The sequence below is a fragment of the Saccostrea echinata genome, unplaced genomic scaffold (genome assembly GCF_033153115.1).
Source record: "Saccostrea echinata isolate AGI-Se365-2 ecotype Australia unplaced genomic scaffold, CSIRO_AGI_Sech_v1 ptg000056l, whole genome shotgun sequence".
Classification (NCBI taxonomy): Eukaryota; Metazoa; Mollusca; class Bivalvia; order Ostreida; family Ostreidae; genus Saccostrea; species Saccostrea echinata.
In genome coordinates, this window is record NW_026889805.1 from 18,935,678 (window position 1) to 18,954,933 (window position 19,256).

The window sequence follows — 19,256 nt, forward strand, 5'->3', positions numbered from 1 at the left end:
TAGGAATAGAAGCAATCTGGAAAAAAAACAAAAACTCTTTGTTTTAGTAGCCATGGCAACAACACTTGTGTACCAGGTTTATTGAAATCAGACCAGAACTGTTGTGTTTTGCAAGAGTTTTTAAACTGTTTTATTTTTTTAAGCACTGTAACACTCTCGATCCATCGAATTTTAATGTGTAAAGATTAAGTTCCAAAAATTTTGAAAACGTGGAACAAATCTGCAGGATGAATATCGTTTTTTAAGAAATAATTTTACAGAAGGTCAGGGTAGCCTATGGTAGGGCATTTGCTTTCTGATCGGGAGGCCCGGGTTCGATTGTCGTTCGCAGCGTCGAATCTGAGACGTACACATAGGAAGTGACTGATCCTTCGCCAAGAGCCCGGCATTAGAAGTGAAACTCACGGGACTTTCGGATAAGAAATCAAAACCCAAGGTCTCGTGTCACGGTAGGCGTTGGTATGATAAAGTACTGTATTGCTCAATGGCCCTGAGTGCTGAATATAGGTCTTAATTTAAAGTCCCCCCACCGGCATACGGTGACGTCTCTCTGTGTGATAAAAATTCTCGAATGGGATGTTTAAAAATATGCATTCAATCAACAGAAATTTCATTTAATAACCATATCAGCACAAATCGTATCGAAGTAAAGTCTACCTGTCTACCAGATTTTATTTAAATCGGACAAAGACTGTAGGAAGAGGAGCATGTTGAACGTATTTTACAGAATTTTTTTTTAGTAGCCATGGCAACACCCTGGAAATGAAAAAAAAAAATAGGTAGACTTTTTTTAAATTAACAGTAGTCTACTAACATATCAATTTGGGTTGATATCGAATAAAAACTGTCAGAGGTGAAGCATTTTAATTTGAAAGGATTCCTTATAAATTTCAAATTCGTAACCATAGAAATACAACAAAATAAAAACGATTCATAGAATTGTGCATGAATACAAAATGTGAAGATAACGAACAGTGATCGAGTATTGTATATTTTTTCATTTGTATTGTATAATTTTCCATTTGTTTTGTAAAAAAAATTCATTCGTATTGTTTATTTTTTATTTGTATCCTGTATTTTCCATTTGCATTGCATGCCATAATGTGTCATTTGTATTGTATCCGAGGGATTGTTTATTTGTTTCAGTACGAAGGATTTTATTGGTCAGGTCTTAGTCTGTATCGTGTTGAAAACGAGAAAGATGTTTCGGGTGTCAAGCAGTAAATCTAGTACTGCCGACGCCCGACTCTTTTTGGTCGATATTCACCACATCGCTATACAGATTCGGTTCAAACTTTTTAGGCACATTAACTATGTTAAACTTAATTCATATAAAGATAAAATTATTACGAATGGTGGCATTTACGAATCAAATTGAGCACTTCGGTAAATTCGATTTAGGTTTCTACATTTATATCTTAGTACTAGATTTTACCGTTTTTGGACAGATGTCATCATATATTGTTGATCTATTTATGTATGTGAAAACCAACTTTAACGTAGAAATTATGTTCAAGAAATTAGAAGCAATTCGTTTTGGTGAAATGAAGAATATTAATAAATAATCGCAATCCGGAACAATAGGGAGTCGGAAATCAAAAGACCTTGACTTAGTATATTATACATAACATTGTTGACATTTTTTTATGTATGCGTCAGTGTATTTCAAGGCAGAAGTATGAATGAAATATGTAGAGATAACGAAAGTATTCGAGCTCAAATGTCCATTAAACATTACAAATAGGAGCAGAGCAAACACGGACCTCTAAGACATCAGAGATGGGAACAGGTGCCATGGAGGAGTGAGCATCCCCTGCCGACCGGTCACACCCGCCGTGTGCTCCTTGGCATGATCGGAAAATAACGGAAAAATCCGTCGACAATTCAGTGTGTAAATAAATGAAGTGATTCTGTACAACAGAATGAAGAATATCAATAGAACTAGTTTTACCGCTTGCCGTTTCGGGTGCTCAAAACAAACTGGGCTCCTTTTTGCCTGCATTTTGCTTCTTAAAGATGGTGGGATGGCAAATTTTGTTAAGTCAGATTATTTATTTTCATGCTCTGGTAGGACAGAATATTTATTTCCAAGATGACCAAGGACAAGAAGAAAAAGAAAATCTGCCCAAATCTGAAAACTCGGTTTTGATTTCAGTAAAGTTTCAAGTAGATTAAACTAAGGATCATTATAATTTTATTCATCAGTGTTCCCAAAGCTGATTAGTCTCAAGTTCTTTTTTTCTTCCTTTATCGTACGAGCAAGCCAGTAGAGTACAGTCTCATCATAGACCTTTGGTTTTATTACGGCTAAAGTAATTAGTGTAAATCACATTGTAATAATTGGCATCCGATTTCTATCTTTCAGACACGAGTTTTTTGATGTCATTCTTAACGAAGACTACGATCCCCGGGTGCCCCCATTACTTAGAGGTTTGGCATAATATATGATGATAAAAAATATGATATTACTAGTATTCTCTGAGGAATGCCAAAAGTAGATCAATGTTAGTATTATAAGGTTAATTCTAGAAAAGCATAGTAATTTTACAGCCCCAGTGTACGATTACAACCGAAGAATCACAGAACCGCAATTTTATTTGAAGCTGCATGAATCAATGGAATGTTACAGACTTTCGAAAAATACTTTTTATGGAATGTGAAGTTAATTAGTAATTTTCATCTAAATGAGTTTTCTGTTATATTGCTCAGATATTAATTAAAATTAATTGCCCCCCAATCCTTCTGTTGCGCAACAGGAAATTACATTCTTTCAAATTACGCTATCACAAAGTGGTATCTGCACTTAATACTAAACCAATATACATTAGAGACATGGATACACTTAAAGCGAAGCACTAGTCGACAGAAGTAAAATTTTATTTCATTGAGTCGTAAAACAACAAAGTAAAATCAAGTTTTACATTTGTTCCATCAGCTCAGAGCTTTTATTTAGTTTATGTCACAAAAAGTTGGTCAGGACCCCCCTTTTCGATGCAGTTCGCCTCCCCAATGTCAAATACTTGCCGACGCCCCTGGCTCTTAACAAATCACGCTCCAATCCATTTTCACAGTAAAAAGTAACACGTGTATAGGGATCCGGTCTTTTTTAAATTTAATTAGCTAATGGACGTAAACACGATCATTCTCCTAAATTTGAGGGTTTCGTGCAATTTTCTGATGCTTTAAGTTTTTCCTGCAGAAACAAGAATTTCTTTTAAAAGTCGAGTGCGCATTGTTCTCCTCTTGGATGAATGACAGTAATTAAAAGTCGCTCTTCAAAAATCAAAGGATAAAAGGCATGTAATAATTTATTTGGTTTACTTTTAAAATGAATAAATTAACATCACACTAGAACAGTCTGTGGTGTTTCAAATGCACTTTAGTTAATGAGACTATTTTCAATTGTCAAGTTGGCCTATACTAGTATACTTTAACGACAACATTAACAATTTGGGAAAGAAATTTAAAAAAAATAGCAGTTAAGAAGTACTGGCAGCCAAAATCACAAAGAAAACATTTTTTAAAATTTTTGAATTATTGTATCTATACGTTTGAACATACTCATGAATCTTTTCTCTTTGTAGATGACCCTGTTCTTAACACCATCCAACTGTACATTCTGGGGATAGACTCCATCAGTGCAAGTACAATGGTAATTTATCATAAACACATAACACATTATATATATATATATATATATATATATATATATATATATATATATATATATATAGATGAATGACTAAATATGGTTTTAATTTACATGTACTTCAGAAAAAAAATCCTTGAAACTTCGTTTTTAAAAAATGTGAAGTAAATTTATTATTCTGTATATGTCTGGTTTTAGAATTTTCTGTTTTGCATCATTATGAAGTGGTTCGGGAGGGGGGTGATTTGAACTAACTTAAATCTGTACTTCATAGGGATGCTTTTGAATTAATATGACAAATAATGACTTTGCTGTTCTTAAGAAGAAAATTTTTATTGATATATCCTTTGTATAACTATGATCCCCTGTTATGGCCCCTCTGTTCTCCTGGGGGTCATGATTTAAACAAATCTGAATCTACATTACCTGAGGATGCTTCCATTTAAATATGACTTATCATGGTTTTGCTTTCTTGAGAATATTTTTAAAGATTTTTTCCTATGTATTCCTATATAAAACTTTTATAGCCCATTGTGGCCCTAACCTACCCTTGGGGGTCATGATTTGTACAAACTTGAATCTACACTACCTGAGGATGCTTCCATATAAATATGACCAATCATGCCTTTGATGTTCTTAAGAAGAAGATTTTTCCTATGTATTCCTATATAAAACTTTTATAGCCCCTTGTGGCCCTAACCCTACCCCTTGGGGACATGATTTGAACAAATTTGAATCTACACTACCTGAGAATGCTTCAATATAATTGTGACCAATCATGGCTTTGCTTTTATTGAGAAGAAGATTTTTAAAGATTTTTCCTATGTATTCCCATGTAAGACTTAGATCGCCCATTGTGGCCCCACAATACCCGCGGGGGTCATGATTTGAAAAACTTGAATGTACACTACCTGAGGATGCTTTCATATGAATATGACCAATCATGGTTTTGCTGTTCTTGAGAAGAGGATTTTAAAAGATTTTTCCTATATATTCTTATGTAAAACTTTGATCGCTCATTGTGGCCCAACCCTACCCCCGGGGGTCATGATTTGAACATATTTGAATCTACACTGCCTGAAGATACTTCCATATAAGTTTCATATTTTCAAGGATAGTGGTTCTTGAGAAGATTTTTAAATGATGCCTATAATTTTTCACGAATTCATAATTATCTCCCCTAGGAAGAAGGCGTGGCCCTTCATTTGAACAAATTTGAATCCCCCTTACCCAAGGATACTTTGTGGAAAGTTGGTTGAAATTGGCCCAGTAGTTCTTGAGAAGAATAGAAGTAAAATATCTTTAAAATTGTGAAATTAATATCCTAGGGTCTAGCTTTCTGGCCGAACAGTCAATATTGATTATAATTGACTACAGGTTGCATTATTTACTGAAGAAAAACAATTTTTACGCTATAGGCATCTAGCAGACAAAATGTTTATATTACAGATACTGAGCAAATAACCCTTATCCTAACACTATAAAATTCACGTGACCTGAGAATCTAGTTCATGTCTCAGATATTTTTCTATTAAAAAAAAAATAAATTGTAAATTGAACAAAAAATGCCCTGACATGAACACTTTTGTAAGGATTATGCAGAGCAATAAGTCGTTGACTATAACATATATAATTCAGAACATATGTCAATTGAATGTTGAGGTTGATAAAACTTGGCTTTTATGTTGAAAAGAATTTGTTTTCAACTTTGAGTGTGTGATAACTTGTAAATGGAGAAATATAATGTGTCAGAACAAGCATGTAGCAACGATTTTAAATGTCCAATAAAAGGGGGGGGCCTCCAAAATAAAATCTGACACCCCCCCCCCCACCAATCAATAATTTTAATAAAAAATAAACTGTTCAGACTCGAAAATCCTATTTCGTAAAGGGGGGGGGGGCTTTCTCTTTCTTTTTGGAACATTTTTCTTTCAAATCCGAGAATTTGCTAGTGCTCGACCTTACAGCAACAAAAAGTGGGTGGGTGGGTCTGGAGAGGGGTAACCAAGCAGCTAAATGAAAATTTCTTAAGCAAAATACAAAATATTATTTTACTCAGAAAAAAGGGGGAGGGGCGAGCCCCCTGCCCCCCCCCCCATTCCGCGCGTTTTACGGGCCTGAGAGCTATGACTAAATGATCATCTGGGGGTTATTAATTTTACCAATTTTTTATACAGCTGATTTAAGGAAGACATGACAAACAAAACTCGTCGAAAGAAGTGTTTAGGCCGTAAGTTTTCATAGATAAAAGCTTTTCATATGCATGTTACATAAAGGTGACTCATTTTTAAAAGAAATCTAATAGTATTCTGGTGACCGTAAAGGCCCAAGGGCCTCTCCATTACAATGTCTTTAGCCGACCTAACTTTTATAAACTCAATTACAGGACTTCAAGATGAGCTTCTTCATTCGTCAGAGATGGTATGACAACAGATTGGCATACAGAGGTCTCCTTGACATCCCAAAGGTCGAGTTGGATACGCGTGTTATGTCCAATGTATGGGTTCCTGATCTTTATATAAAGAACGAAAAAAAAGCGAATACTCATACAGTCACTGTTCCAAATAAATTAATGCACATATACCCGGACGGTCTGGTTGTATACAGCATGAGGTATATATATAGAAAATGTGGACAAATGTCTCTACCTTAGGCAAATTTACATGTAATCAAATAATACCTATGAAGGTATATTTTAAAAATGCTATTTGTAGGGTAACAGGGACATTTTCTTGCCAAATGTACTTACACAAATACCCACTAGATCAACAGACATGCTCAATACAGATGGAAAGTTGTAAGTATTGGACAGGTTTATAAGAACGGCAATTGTAAACTTCATTAGAAAAAAAACAGCAATTATTGTAATTATTACAGATGCCCTCATACAATTTATTGGCATTTCAAGGCTAGGTGTTGAGTTAGTATTTCCAAAGGAATTATTCTAAAAACATTATTGAGAGGGGCATTGAGAGGTGTAAAGGTGCCTTAAGACTTTATACTTTAACTCGCAGCGCTTAAACGTAATTATGACCGACTTGACCTCCTGACCGCATGTTTCTTTGTTTCTGTTGTTTCTGACATCCAGAACTGTTTTGACAATAGTCTTTACGACTAGTAAAAACAGTGTTTATTACCATCTCGATACAAAGCTAGCGGAAAATACACTTGCTAATAGAATTGACAGGGGAATTCCATGGGGGCTTTTACAGTAACTTTCAAAAATTACTAATTCATAGATTTTATTTCTTGACAACCAGAGATAGAGACAACGAAAATCCTGTAAAGGATTTCAATATTTGAAATAAATCATGAAACTGTTGGAAAATAAGTTAGTTGTATTTGGAATTAATTGTCCCCAGTCTCAAAGAAAACTCGTTAAATTCTGTTATTCTAAGATAAGCAGCTAACACTGCTTGTAAACTATAAAACCAAAGCCGTGTAGACCTCACATCTGCTAAATGTAGGCACGCAGTATCGCTTTTGAAAGTTGGCAGGGGACAGCCAGAGAACAAAATTGCAATTTACCCTGAAAAAAAAAAAACAAAACTGACAAGCCAAAAAAAAAAGGGGGGGGGGATTGTTCAAATAATAAAATCCTATTTTGTGGAAGGTGTGTTCAACTTTTTTCATAACTTCATTTTACTCATACATTACCCGATTTGTCCATACTGCAATAAAAAGTGTAGAGGGGGGGGGGGGGCTTTTCAATTAACATTTTCAACAGTAAAAGTTTGGAAAAAAGGGGGTGCCCCCCCCCCCATTACTACGTGCCTGAAATGTCATGTTCAAAGTCGTTATATTTGATATAAATAATAGAATTGTTGATTTTAATATGATTTTCTTCTATTAACAAATATTCAACAGCACTGAAAAAGAAAACTGCCCTCATAAAATTATTTAATGCATTCGATCTTTTTTCTCATCATGAAGAGCAAATAGATCTATTAGAAATTTATCATTTCTAATAATTTTGGTCAAAATAAAGAAAATATTAATAAAATTATTAAAAACTGATAAAGAGTTTATACTTTCACGCCATAATATATCAAATATTATATATACATGTAGATAATTATAACATTTATCGTTATCATTTAAAAATCGTTATCACATACATTGTTTAAAGTTTTACCATATTTAAAAATTCTTAAAAACTAATATTGAAATTTTTATTATATAAAAAACTATTTATTCTTCATCAACTAAACAAATTATACAATTATGGAGCGCCTACAATCTACCATTACATCAATTGGCTTTGGTCAAATTACAGTATGTTCCAAACACTTCAAGATTACAATCTGAATTGTTCCAAAAATAAGCACCGCCTTTTATAGTTTCATTACAGACATAAATAAACCTAAATTGTGGTCAATGTTTTACTTAAGTACAATAGCATTGCAAGTCATGCAAAAAAAAAAAACGCATGAAATATGAAGAGTCCATTTAAACAATACACATTAATAGCAGAGCATACACGGACCGCTGAAAACAAAGGTGGGATCAAGTGCCATTGAGGAGTAAACTTCCCTGTCGACCTGTCACACCCGCCGTGCGTTCCTTGTTATTATCGGGTAAATTGAAAAAATCTGTAGACAATTTGTAACAATGATTCTTCAACCCACAAAACTAAAATGAAAAATTAAATTGAAATTTAAAAGAACTATAAATTCTGAATTTGACGTGATATGCACTTGTAACATAGAGAACAAGATAACCATAGTTGCTAAATATGAACTCTTTAGCTACTATCGAGGGACAATTAGTCCGAAGGACAAGGACGCCAATAAATAAATTATTGTATTGAACGCATACAAGTCCTACAATTTAAGTGAATGAATGTTTAAATATCCAGTTATCTCCCTTCAGATCTAGGAACTGTGTTTTTATGGAGATAATTTTATCATTTCCCAGACTTCGATATATTTTTATCTATTTAGTCTTTGAGGTTAATGAATTTTGATTCCGATAAAATATCTATGACACCTTTCATCAAAAATATATTCATGTTTGTTCAAATCATGGCCCCCAGGGGCTAGGTTGTATACATGTAGTGTATCAACTATCATACTGAAATACAAACATCCAGTGTATTGTAGAAGTCAATTTGATCAATTTATCCTTCCTCACATGTTCAACTTATACCTATATTCTAAACCATATGAATTTTCACCAAATCGTATGGCTTGATCTTGTACCTCTTGTACATACAATGAATGTAATGAATTTTTCTCATTCTATAATTCTAGGAATTTTTTGCCACTTGATACTTGCATACAAAATCACAGAAATTCCGAGAAAAAAAGATAATTATATTCTTAATGTTCAAATCACACAGAACAAGATACTTTAAACTGGTGGACGCTGTTTCTTTGTCAAAGAGGTTCAAAGTTGCTACTTAAATTCCACACTTTTCAATTCTACAAAAGAAAGAAACTTGTTATATTAAGTGGTAGGTCAATCATTTCCCTGAGATATCTTGTTAAGAACTAGGTTTAGGTTTGCCCATAGGCCAGATGGACCACAATCCAAAAAGTATAACCCGGCAAAGAATTAATGCCTGTCGAATTTAAAATGAATTTTATACCAGTGTGAAGAGTAATTTGACTTTAAAAAATGAACCAAAGAATATTCCCAGGGTTTCCCTTGCATTCTTACAATTGTATTTCTAGGAATTGCTTATAGGCAGTAGAAATTCGTTCACGAAGATAAAGTATTGTCTCGTAGGCAATATTGAATGGGTTGCTCGAATCTAAGCATTTTATGTAAAAGTCTGTAAAGAGCAATTATACTTCCACTTTAGATATGCAAACTTCATTTTAAGTCTGTTTTAATCTGACCCTCTTCTCTTTTACTTGGTGAACCAGGATAGCTCTTGGTTTTGGTTGATATTTTCTTTAGTACTATGAAAACTTCCTAGAATGTATTCAACACTTTTGTAATTCCAACGTTTTTACCAGACATATATTTGCAAAATACACGTCGTTAGGTTTCTGGGTAGAATTCAGGCATAACTCTACAGGAGCCTGCACTTCTATAGTTTTTAGACGTCTTTTTTCTGCCAGTTTTTAAAAGAAAAATATTTATTACTTCCTTTATACACAACAAGCAAAACGAAAATTATTAACATATCACATTTATCCTTGTTTTTCCTGAATAATAGACTTTTTTGTTATGAAAATGACCACAGCAGTAATCTAAATACGGAAATAAATGCCAAAATCTAAATTATTTTCTTTGGTTTTTTTTAACAGATGGTTACAGCACAGACACTCTCAAGTTTCAATGGAATGACATTCCACTGGTTCAACGACCAAACTTAACATTGCCACAGTTCGAAATTGGACACATATCTAATCATACATGTGACATCACTTACGCTAACGGTAATTCTTCCGGTAAATATTTATCATTGTGTTATTTTTAGCTCATCTGAGCTATAATCTTTTCTGATCACCTGTTGTTTTGTTCCTTCGTCCGTCTGTTTACTTAACACGCTTTCGACTTCTTTTCTAGAACCACCCGCCATTTTCAACCAAATTTATCATAAAAACATCTTTGGCTTAAGGAGGGATTCTTGTCTGGTTTCTGACTAGATGAAATATTCAAAGTATAATTGCTTATATGTCTTATATATTTAGATTAAGAGATTTAAAAGATCATATTTAATTTTCTTTCCTCATCACAATTGAACAACTTTAAATAGAAATGGTAAACTGAGTTTGAAATCTAGCAGGGACTAATTTTTTGGCGGAATGGCGGCGTATGAAAATATCTTCTTTTCTGCCTCGAAAAATAATTAAAGAACAATGAATTTAGTTATAAATTTTACACAATCAAAGACTTGGAGAATTTTTTTAAATGTAAGTTAAATTAATAAAAAGGGACTAAAGTTTTAAAATATATCAAATAAATATGATTTTCCAAACAAACTACAATTATGTTAGCTTTTAAAAGCTTCCAATCTAAGTTCAGATTTGAGCCAAAAATCCGTAAAAAGTGTTTTTTCTCTCTTGGTAAACGATCAAAACTTTTTGTTTTTATATCATTTTGTATCTTTATCTGAAAATTTTACCATATGTGAAAATAAGAAAAATTTAAATATAGGAAGCATATGAAAATAGCTAAAATATCTTAAAATTTTAAGAAAAATAGACAAAATTCGGATTAGCCAATATCCATTTTAGTTAAATTATTTATGTCAATTTGGTAACATCATCTTATAGACCCTATATGGTAATGTCTCTTTATGCAAAAAGAAAAAAAACATTTAATTTATTGAAATAGAAGTAGGCATCGCATGATTGGCAACAGTATTTTTTTATTAAGGAAAAGGTACTGACCTTGACCTGACCTTGCCTCTAATATAAAACAGTCAAATTTAATATAACTGATACCATCACTTAGTGATATTGTCTCTTGATTCTGTGAAAATTTTATTGATTTTCAAATATAAGAAATAAGGGTTCTTATGAGAAGAATCCCTCCTTAAGGGGAATCAGATTAGTTAAAATGAAGGTTTACAACTTTTTTTTTATAGAGGAGATAAATATTGATCAATTGGTTGTATCTTTTAGAAAGTTTTAAAGGATGTCCGATCCTTTTGTTTTAACGTCTTAACAATTAAATATGTTCAAACAAACCAGTAATTTTCCCCCGAAAACCACTTGGCCAGAAAAGAAGTCACAACTTCTTTAATAAGTATAGTTTAAATTGTTCAAATTATGATCTCAGATATGGGGTAAGGCTTCAACATAGGATCGAAGTTTTATGCATGTGAATACAGAGAAATAACCTTCTTCTAAGGCACAGAAGGGCCATGATTCGTTATATCAATTTTCAAATACCTTCGGTGATATTTGGAACATATTTTTTCCCAAAACCTCGGGAAAACCATCAGAGGAAGATGCTACTATTCTGGATTTATCCTGGGGAGTGCTATCCTTCTGTGTCTTTTGAGCTATTCTTCAGAACGGCTAGGAAATGATTTGTTCGGATGATATGCAAGCCTCAGATAGTGCAGACTAAAACTTGCTCAAATCATGAAAAAGGGAAGGGTAGGCCTAAAATATAGGGAAAATCTAGAACAACAGGTCCATGATTAGACATATCTTCTGGTAGTTCTGATTTAACTTTGTTAAAATCATCCCCCTGGAGAAGGAGGGATGGTGTTAAAAAACGGATTTACGGCAAACATTGGTATATATACATTACTAGTAGAAAAAAATCTTTAGAAAGCTTCTCAGAAAATATTAAAAGCTAGTAGGACCATGATTAGAAATTTTAAAGGGACACGTAGAGGTTTGAAGTATATATCCTTCAAAATTTTTGACAGAATTTCAGGACTTCTACATGCATGTTGCAAGTGCGTTTCAGACCGATATGTTATAGAGGCGTGTTTACCTACCTTTTTTGTCTGAAGATTTAGGGTTCTCCACATCTCATATCTATTTAAGCTTTGGAGAAAGCTATTTGAAATGTGAAAAGCGTGTTCGACTTTCAGGTTTTACTTCATCAATTGCTTTTTTTTAAAAGATTACTATTGCAGTAACCAGGGCAATAATGTTGGGGGGAAAATTCAAAATTGTTGTACAGAATTCTGTATCTAATGTAATCCATAAGTATACCAAATTTGAATGAAGTAAAACCCAAAGTTAGATTAAGTACTGCTGTGAAAGAATTTCACACAAAAAGTCGTTTTTTGGTAATCCTGGCAACATCTTTATCAGTAGAAAATGACCGATTTTCGGCTCGTTTATCCGTTCATGGGGTTCGGATCCCACTGTGGGACGTGGAGAGAGGTCGGTTGAGACCGTATAAACCGAGGTCCCGTGTCGCAGTAGGTGCTGGCACGTAAAAGATCCCTCACTGGACCCAGGGACAGTTTAGGGATGTGCGATTTTATTGGTGTACAGTAATATCGTGATTTTTTATTGCATAAATACAAACAAAACAATCCTCTTTTCAAGAACAGCAAGGCCATGTTAGCCATATCAATATTGAAGCATCTTATGTTGTACTTTCATGTTAGTTAAGCCATAAAGCCTTGGAGCAAGGAAGTGGTCACAATATCCGGTCAAAATATTTTCATGGAATGTAGAGGGGAAAAAAATGTTTCGAATAACAACAGGGACAAGGTTATTCATGTGAGCGGTGTGGCTTATGATCTTTTTGTGTGAAGTGTTTGAGATACGATTTATACTTATTTTCAGTTACTTTTACATGTTTGGGTATTGACATCGAGATGAGCCGTGCGTATGGATACTATATTACACAAGTGTACATCCCAAGTTTTCTTATCGTCTGCTTGTCTTGGGTGTCATTTTGGCTGAATATTGACGCAATTCCAGCCCGAATTTCCTTGGGTTTGTTGACTATTCTTACAATGACGACTCAGAGCTCTGGAGCACGTGCCACCCTTCCACGCGTATCTTACATAAAAGCTATAGACGTCTGGATGGCAACATGCTTAGTGTTCGTTTTTGCTGCTCTGATTGAATTTTCTTACGTTAATGTAAAGGCAAGGGTTCAACAACGAAGGAAGTCTTCTGTGAAGGAGTTACCCCTTCTTCTGCATAGAAAGGTACTGTATGTTTAGGAATTTTCTAAATAGATTATTTTTTTTAGTTTAAATTGTCGCCCTCGTGGCCCTTTGGTTAGAGAATTTTATTCTAGATGCGTGAGGTAAGGACTTGGTCCCTACGTTTCGAGTTAGAATTCTACTGGAAACTGGTCCTTCGGGTGAAACCAAATAAACCGAGGCCCCATGTTGCAGAAAATCAAGAAGCTTAATGGCGATTTACAGTTATGCACTACCAACAACAGTGGCATAATTTTTTTTTCAAGGGATATTAAGCAAAACAAATATGTTTGCTTTGTTTGTTTGTATGTTGTTTAACGTCCCTCTCGAGAATTTTTCACTCATATGGAGACGCCACCACTTGCCGGTGGAGAGCTGCAAATTTTGTCCTATACTCAGCACTTACGGCCATTGAGCAGTGAGGGATCTTTTTCGTGCCTGCACCTACTGCGACACGGGACCTCGGTTTATACGGTCTCATCCGAAGGACCGGTCTCCACGTCCCACAGTGGGATTCGAACCCGCGACGTAAGGATCAACTCCTTACTCCGCGACTCTAGAGCAGACGCTCTAACCACTGCGCCACGCGGGCGACCAAATATGTTTGCGGAATAAACATTAAATTATTGTCTCATATGGAGAGAAAAAAAAACACGTTCACGGTAGCTCGGTCGGTAGAGCGCTCGCTCCGTTACCGGGAGGTCGTGAGTTCGAATCTCGGCCGCGACTGACCTAAGTCGATAAATAATGGGTTGCAACTGTTCCTTTGCAATGCGCTCGGCACTTTGAAGTGAAAGTTGCGGGTCCTTCGGATGAGACCTTTAAAACTGAGGCCCCGTGTCACGGTAGCCGTTGGCACGATAAAGATCCCTCACTGCTCAATGGCCCTGAGTGCCGAGTAAAGGTCAAAATTTAAAGCCCTTCATCGGTATATGGTGGCGTCTCTATGTGAGTGAAAAATTCTCGAATGTGACGTTAAACAACATACAATCAATCAATCATATGGAGAAAAGGTGTGCAGCTTGTTCATGAGATTTCTTCCACATGTTTTACTTATTAATATTCAAAAGATCCTGGATAATCTCGAAATTCCATTTCTTTCAATTTCAAAACCTGTACGCCCGGTTCATTTTGTTTTTATGCCCCGTAATCGAAAATTCGGGGGCATATAGTTTTTTCTCTGTCCACCCGTCTGTCTGTTTGTCTGCAAAACCTTTAACATTGGCCATTACATTTGATTAGTTAGACCTATGCTTTTCATATTTCACATGTGTATTTCTTGTAAGAAGACCTTTCTTTGGGGACCAAAATATTTGACCTCTTGACCTTGGAGTTTGATCCACTTTTGCAAAATTTTACCACACTTTAAACTTGGCCATAACTTTTCAATAGTTGTTGTTAGGGCTTTTATATTTCACAGGTGTATTTCTTGTGATAAGACCTTCCCTTTGGTACCAACAATTTTGACCTCTTGTCTTTGACCTTGGAATTTTACCCACTTTTCAGAAACTTTAACCTTGGCCATAACGTTTGAACGGTTCGTACTAGGGCTTTCATATTTCATCTGTATATTTCTTGTGATAAGGCCTTCCCTTGGGCTTTGAATTTGACGTACTTTTGAAAAACTTTAACCTTGGTCATAACTTTTGAACGGTCGGTACTAAGAATTTCATAATTCACATGTATATTCTTTGTAACAAGACCTTTCTTTGGGCACTAACAATTTTGACCTTGACCTTTGAGTCTGACCTAATTTTGAAAGCATTCTTTTGAACAGTTGGTGCTACGGTTTCATATTTCACAGGTGTATTCCTTGTGACAAGTCCTTCCTTTGCGTACCAACAATTTTGACCCTTAGACCTTGTATTTTGACCTACTTTTGAAAAAAAAAAACGTTTACCTTGGCCGTACCTTATGAACAGTTGGTACCAGGACTTTCATATTTCACGTGTATTTTTTGTGAAAAGACTTTCTCCTGGGTACCAACAATTTTGGCCTTGGAGTTTGACCATCTATTGAAAAAATTTAACCTTGGTCATAACTTTTGAACAGTTGGTGCTAGGGCTTTTATATTTCGCATGTTTTTTTTTGACAACCTGTCCTTGTGTCCCAACAGTTTTTAATTGTTTTCTTGACCTTGGGAGTTTGACTTGTATTTGAGAAATTTACACATTCGCCATCAACTGACATGCGGGGGAATCTGAGTTTCACAAACACATCTTGTTTTTTCCAGCCTACGACTTAGTTATATGGGTAGAGTCTTGGGTGATTAACAGTTGACAACTCATGATCGATACCGTATTTTTAAGGCATGTCAGCCAAGACATAAGTTATGTCAAGGATTTTTATTTTTGCAAAAAATTGCAAAGAAAATAGGGGGTCAGTGTGCATCCTACTGAGCAATGGTACAATTAATTTGACCTATTTGCACTTAAATTGCAACTTTTAAGTTCATTACTTTAACCTTTATCAAATTTAGCCAGGTTTAATCATGGTAATAAATATAATCTTATTTTATGTAAAATGGTTTGAATAATATCATTAAAAGAAGGAATCTTACAAATTATTGAGCCAAAATTATAGTATGACCTTTTCGCACTAAAAAAATACCATGTTTGGGGCATTTAAAATCTAAACAGGCAATGAAATATTTTCTTGTATCACGATTTTTATGACTTTTGACTTAAGTGCCGATCAGTAATAAATATCGATATGGTTAAAATAAAGAAAGAAAAAGTTTGGGCCAGTGATTTAAAGGTTGAGATATTGGTCACAATATACAATTTCCAAGCAAAAGGCAATATACGTGTAAATTTTATCTTGACTTCTTCAATATCTCTTCACTTCTTGGCGAAGTCTGTGGAGTGGATGTGTAAAATTTGTTATAAAAGATTCAGTGAAACCTATATTTAATATTCCTAAGAAATCATACAAACGATATTTCTGTGCGCTTTCCTTCAGTAAAACAATGTACTCTCGCTTTTCAAATCAAAAAAGGCGGTCGCAACTTTCACTTTGGTATGTGAACAATCTTGTCATTTTCGGTATAAGATATATAAAATATCAAACCATCAACGGAAGAAATTGATCTGAAATGGTAAGAATATAAAGATTTGCAAATTGTTGTATTTTCTCTAAAATATGTCACCATTGTACAATGTAGCTCCAATATGGCCAATGTGCAAATGAACAGAATGGACACAATTTCTCCATTTAACATTTTATAGAAGTTGTAATTTTTCAGGTCAATGAAGTGATTAAGGTCATTTGTTGTTTTTGTCCTCTGTTCAACACTTTTAACAATTTTTTTCCACAACCAATCAGCTTTTTCAACTAAACTTACCTACTACAGTGTACATGTATGCAGTTTTCTGTCATTTTGCAGAAAATTTATGGTGTACTGCTCTTAAGAGAAAATTTACTAAATTTTCGAATTGTGATATACATATGTACATGTATTTATGACATAATTTATCAAGTTATACATACATGTATTTGTGCAGGATTTTATTTTCTTATACTCCTGATGGGAAAGAAGTCCATATATTATGTTTGGAAAAATGTTTATATTTCATATTCAATTGTTTTACCATTTTATTCTTTACAAATAGAAATGCGACTCAATTTTTCCTGAGCTCGCATGGATGACGATTAATATCTCCTCTGTGACGTGTATACTAGTAACCGTACAAAAAACTTGATGTTGAATGACACAATTTTAGGTCAGCTGTCATACAAATAATGAAACTCAAAGCCGTCGCTAGTTTTTGTAAAAGATGGGGATGGAGGAGCATCTAGAAGCCGTAATCCCCTCCTCAGAATCAGTTATTTTATGAATGAGTATAATTTTTGTGGGCATTCTTTAAATAAACTCAAGAAAGCAGCATTACTTTAAGCAAATAAATAATTAATTTTTGTTTCAAACGTTATTTTTTCAAGGGGTTTTAAAAGGGGGATGTAATCCTACCCGTTATGAAGGCCTTGTGAAAGAATAAGAAGACATACTTTTATCAAAATCTTTTCTTTTTTTTTTGAAAATTTATTAAGTATATGATCTACAATCCTTTACGCCTTATATGATGACGCGCTCATGCGCTTCTTGAAATGACAGCATGAATTGCCTCATTATGACAAATTGAATTCATTTCTTTCTTTTTTAATTATGTGTAAGTGAAATATATCTTTCACAAGGCTTGCTTTTTTGCACATGTACAATATTCAGTGTTGTATTAAACTAGATAGTTCGAGGATAAATAATTTACTTTATACTAAATCATTTTTCGTTTTACCGATAGATAATTATGTAGAATTTGTTTCTTAAATTTTTGGTGTCTACTCTCATTTAAACATGCCTTTCCCCATCTTGAATATTCGGATTCTTCTCTGATAATGTACAGTGCCGTAGCAGTAAATATCGAACCAAGCCACCATTACATTGTACTGAATTCTATCAATCCTGATAAATGATTTCTTGTTTGCAGGAAGATGATAGCAAAGAGAAGACGCAGTTAGACAGCAAATGTCGAGACGAAGCGAGACGTGTCGATAAATTGTCTAGAATTATATTTCCTCTAGTTTTCCTTTGTTTTAACATCGTTTATTGGTCTGTCTATTCTGTTTGGGTTCCAGAAATGCAAAAGAAGGACTGATACATCAATATTATTGTAAAAGTTTCAATCCTGTTTTGATACTCCACAACCTTGAAATGGACCCGTCATTCCATGTGTCATTCTGTCAATCATAATCATCATTATATGAATATATTTTATACTTGTTGCTGAAAGTCGCTATTGTATCACTACATAATCCAGGCACAGCGGACAAAAGTCGTCAAGATTACCAATTTCTATGGAATACCTTTCGTCTATTAAATGGACAATTTTTATTGTGATGATTTTTTTATCTCTATATGTACAATACTACATGGTGAAAGCTTATAATACTCTTATACATTCTCATTTTTTTCACACATTATTATTTTATGATAAAACTTTACCACTACTTGATGATAGTTTGTCATTATTTGCAAATACATTTTCCAGGTTTGCTGATAATGTTAAAGGTGACACTAACGAATGAAACAAGAGGCCCAAGGGCCTTACTGGTCACCTGAGTATAATACAACACTGTAAAGGATCCTTTAAAGTACGAAATAAAACAAAATAAACTGAGAGATGAAGATGTGTTGCCCAAAATAAGAGAAATATGACAATCATGGATCAACAGAATAGTTACATGAAATCTAGTACTCCATTATAGATCAGAAAGTAATTCTTCTTACTACCAAGAAAAAATACATTCCCATTTGTCACTATCAATATGCAGACTAAACAATTAAGTAGTGCTTGAGAATATGGAGTAAATCTGACACATTGGTCTTTCTTCGTCTTTGAAGAATATATAATGTACAAAGATGTCAGAGGTATTTTTGTCTCATTTTTATTTTTCTCTTATTTACAAGCCTACCATTAAAAACTATCAAAACACTTTTCTATTATATATTAAGTGAAATATGTGGAGATAACGAACAGTATTCGAGCTCAAAAGTCCATTAAACATTTCAAAATAGGAGCAGAACAAACACGGACCTCTAAGACATCAGAGGCGGCACCAGGTGCCATGGATGAGTGAGCATCCCCTGCCAACCGGTCACACCCGCCGTGTGCTCCTTGTCATGATCGGGGAATAACGGAAAAGTCCGTCGACAATTCAGTGTGTAAATAATGGCCTAACAATTAGTATGAAACAAGTCAGTCAGCATTTGACTTAATGATACATTGTATTTGCTGACAAGGTCATTGTATCGACCATAGAACTTACGAAATGATGACTTTAAACGAGACAGCTGATATTCTTGTTTCATCAACTTGTTAGTCAACAACTTACCTCGTTTTAGAAATTTTTCATACGTAGAGCATACTCTGGCGTATCAAATCAACTGAGAGATATAAACCCCGTATGCAGGTGATAAGGGTATATTGCTGCATAAGTAAGGGAAGTTGACGATTGAAAAGTTAAAGTCAT

General features: G+C 34.3%; 1 protein-coding gene across 4 annotated transcripts in view; it reads left to right on the forward strand.

The window, feature by feature from the left end:
* LOC133173000 (glycine receptor subunit alpha-2-like) overlaps positions 1-18,233 on the forward strand; it is a 70,139-nt gene extending 51,906 nt beyond the window's left edge. Inside the window, exons 4-10 of one of the 4 annotated variants that reach the window (XM_061307871.1) lie at positions 2,366-2,430; positions 3,585-3,652; positions 6,036-6,262; positions 6,364-6,446; positions 9,907-10,050; positions 12,865-13,235; positions 17,714-18,233. In XM_061307871.1, the coding sequence (XP_061163855.1) occupies positions 2,366-2,430; positions 3,585-3,652; positions 6,036-6,262; positions 6,364-6,446; positions 9,907-10,050; positions 12,865-13,235; positions 17,714-17,881 (1,126 nt within the window). In that variant the 3' untranslated portion in view covers positions 17,882-18,233. Of the gene's footprint in view, positions 1-2,365; positions 2,431-3,584; positions 3,653-5,856; positions 5,880-6,035; positions 6,263-6,363; positions 6,447-9,906; positions 10,051-12,864; positions 13,236-17,713 lie in introns of those variants that run through there. The other 3 variants (XM_061307872.1, XM_061307874.1, XM_061307875.1) reach the window with 3 other exon arrangements.
* The last annotated feature ends 1,023 nt before the right edge of the window (positions 18,234-19,256 follow it).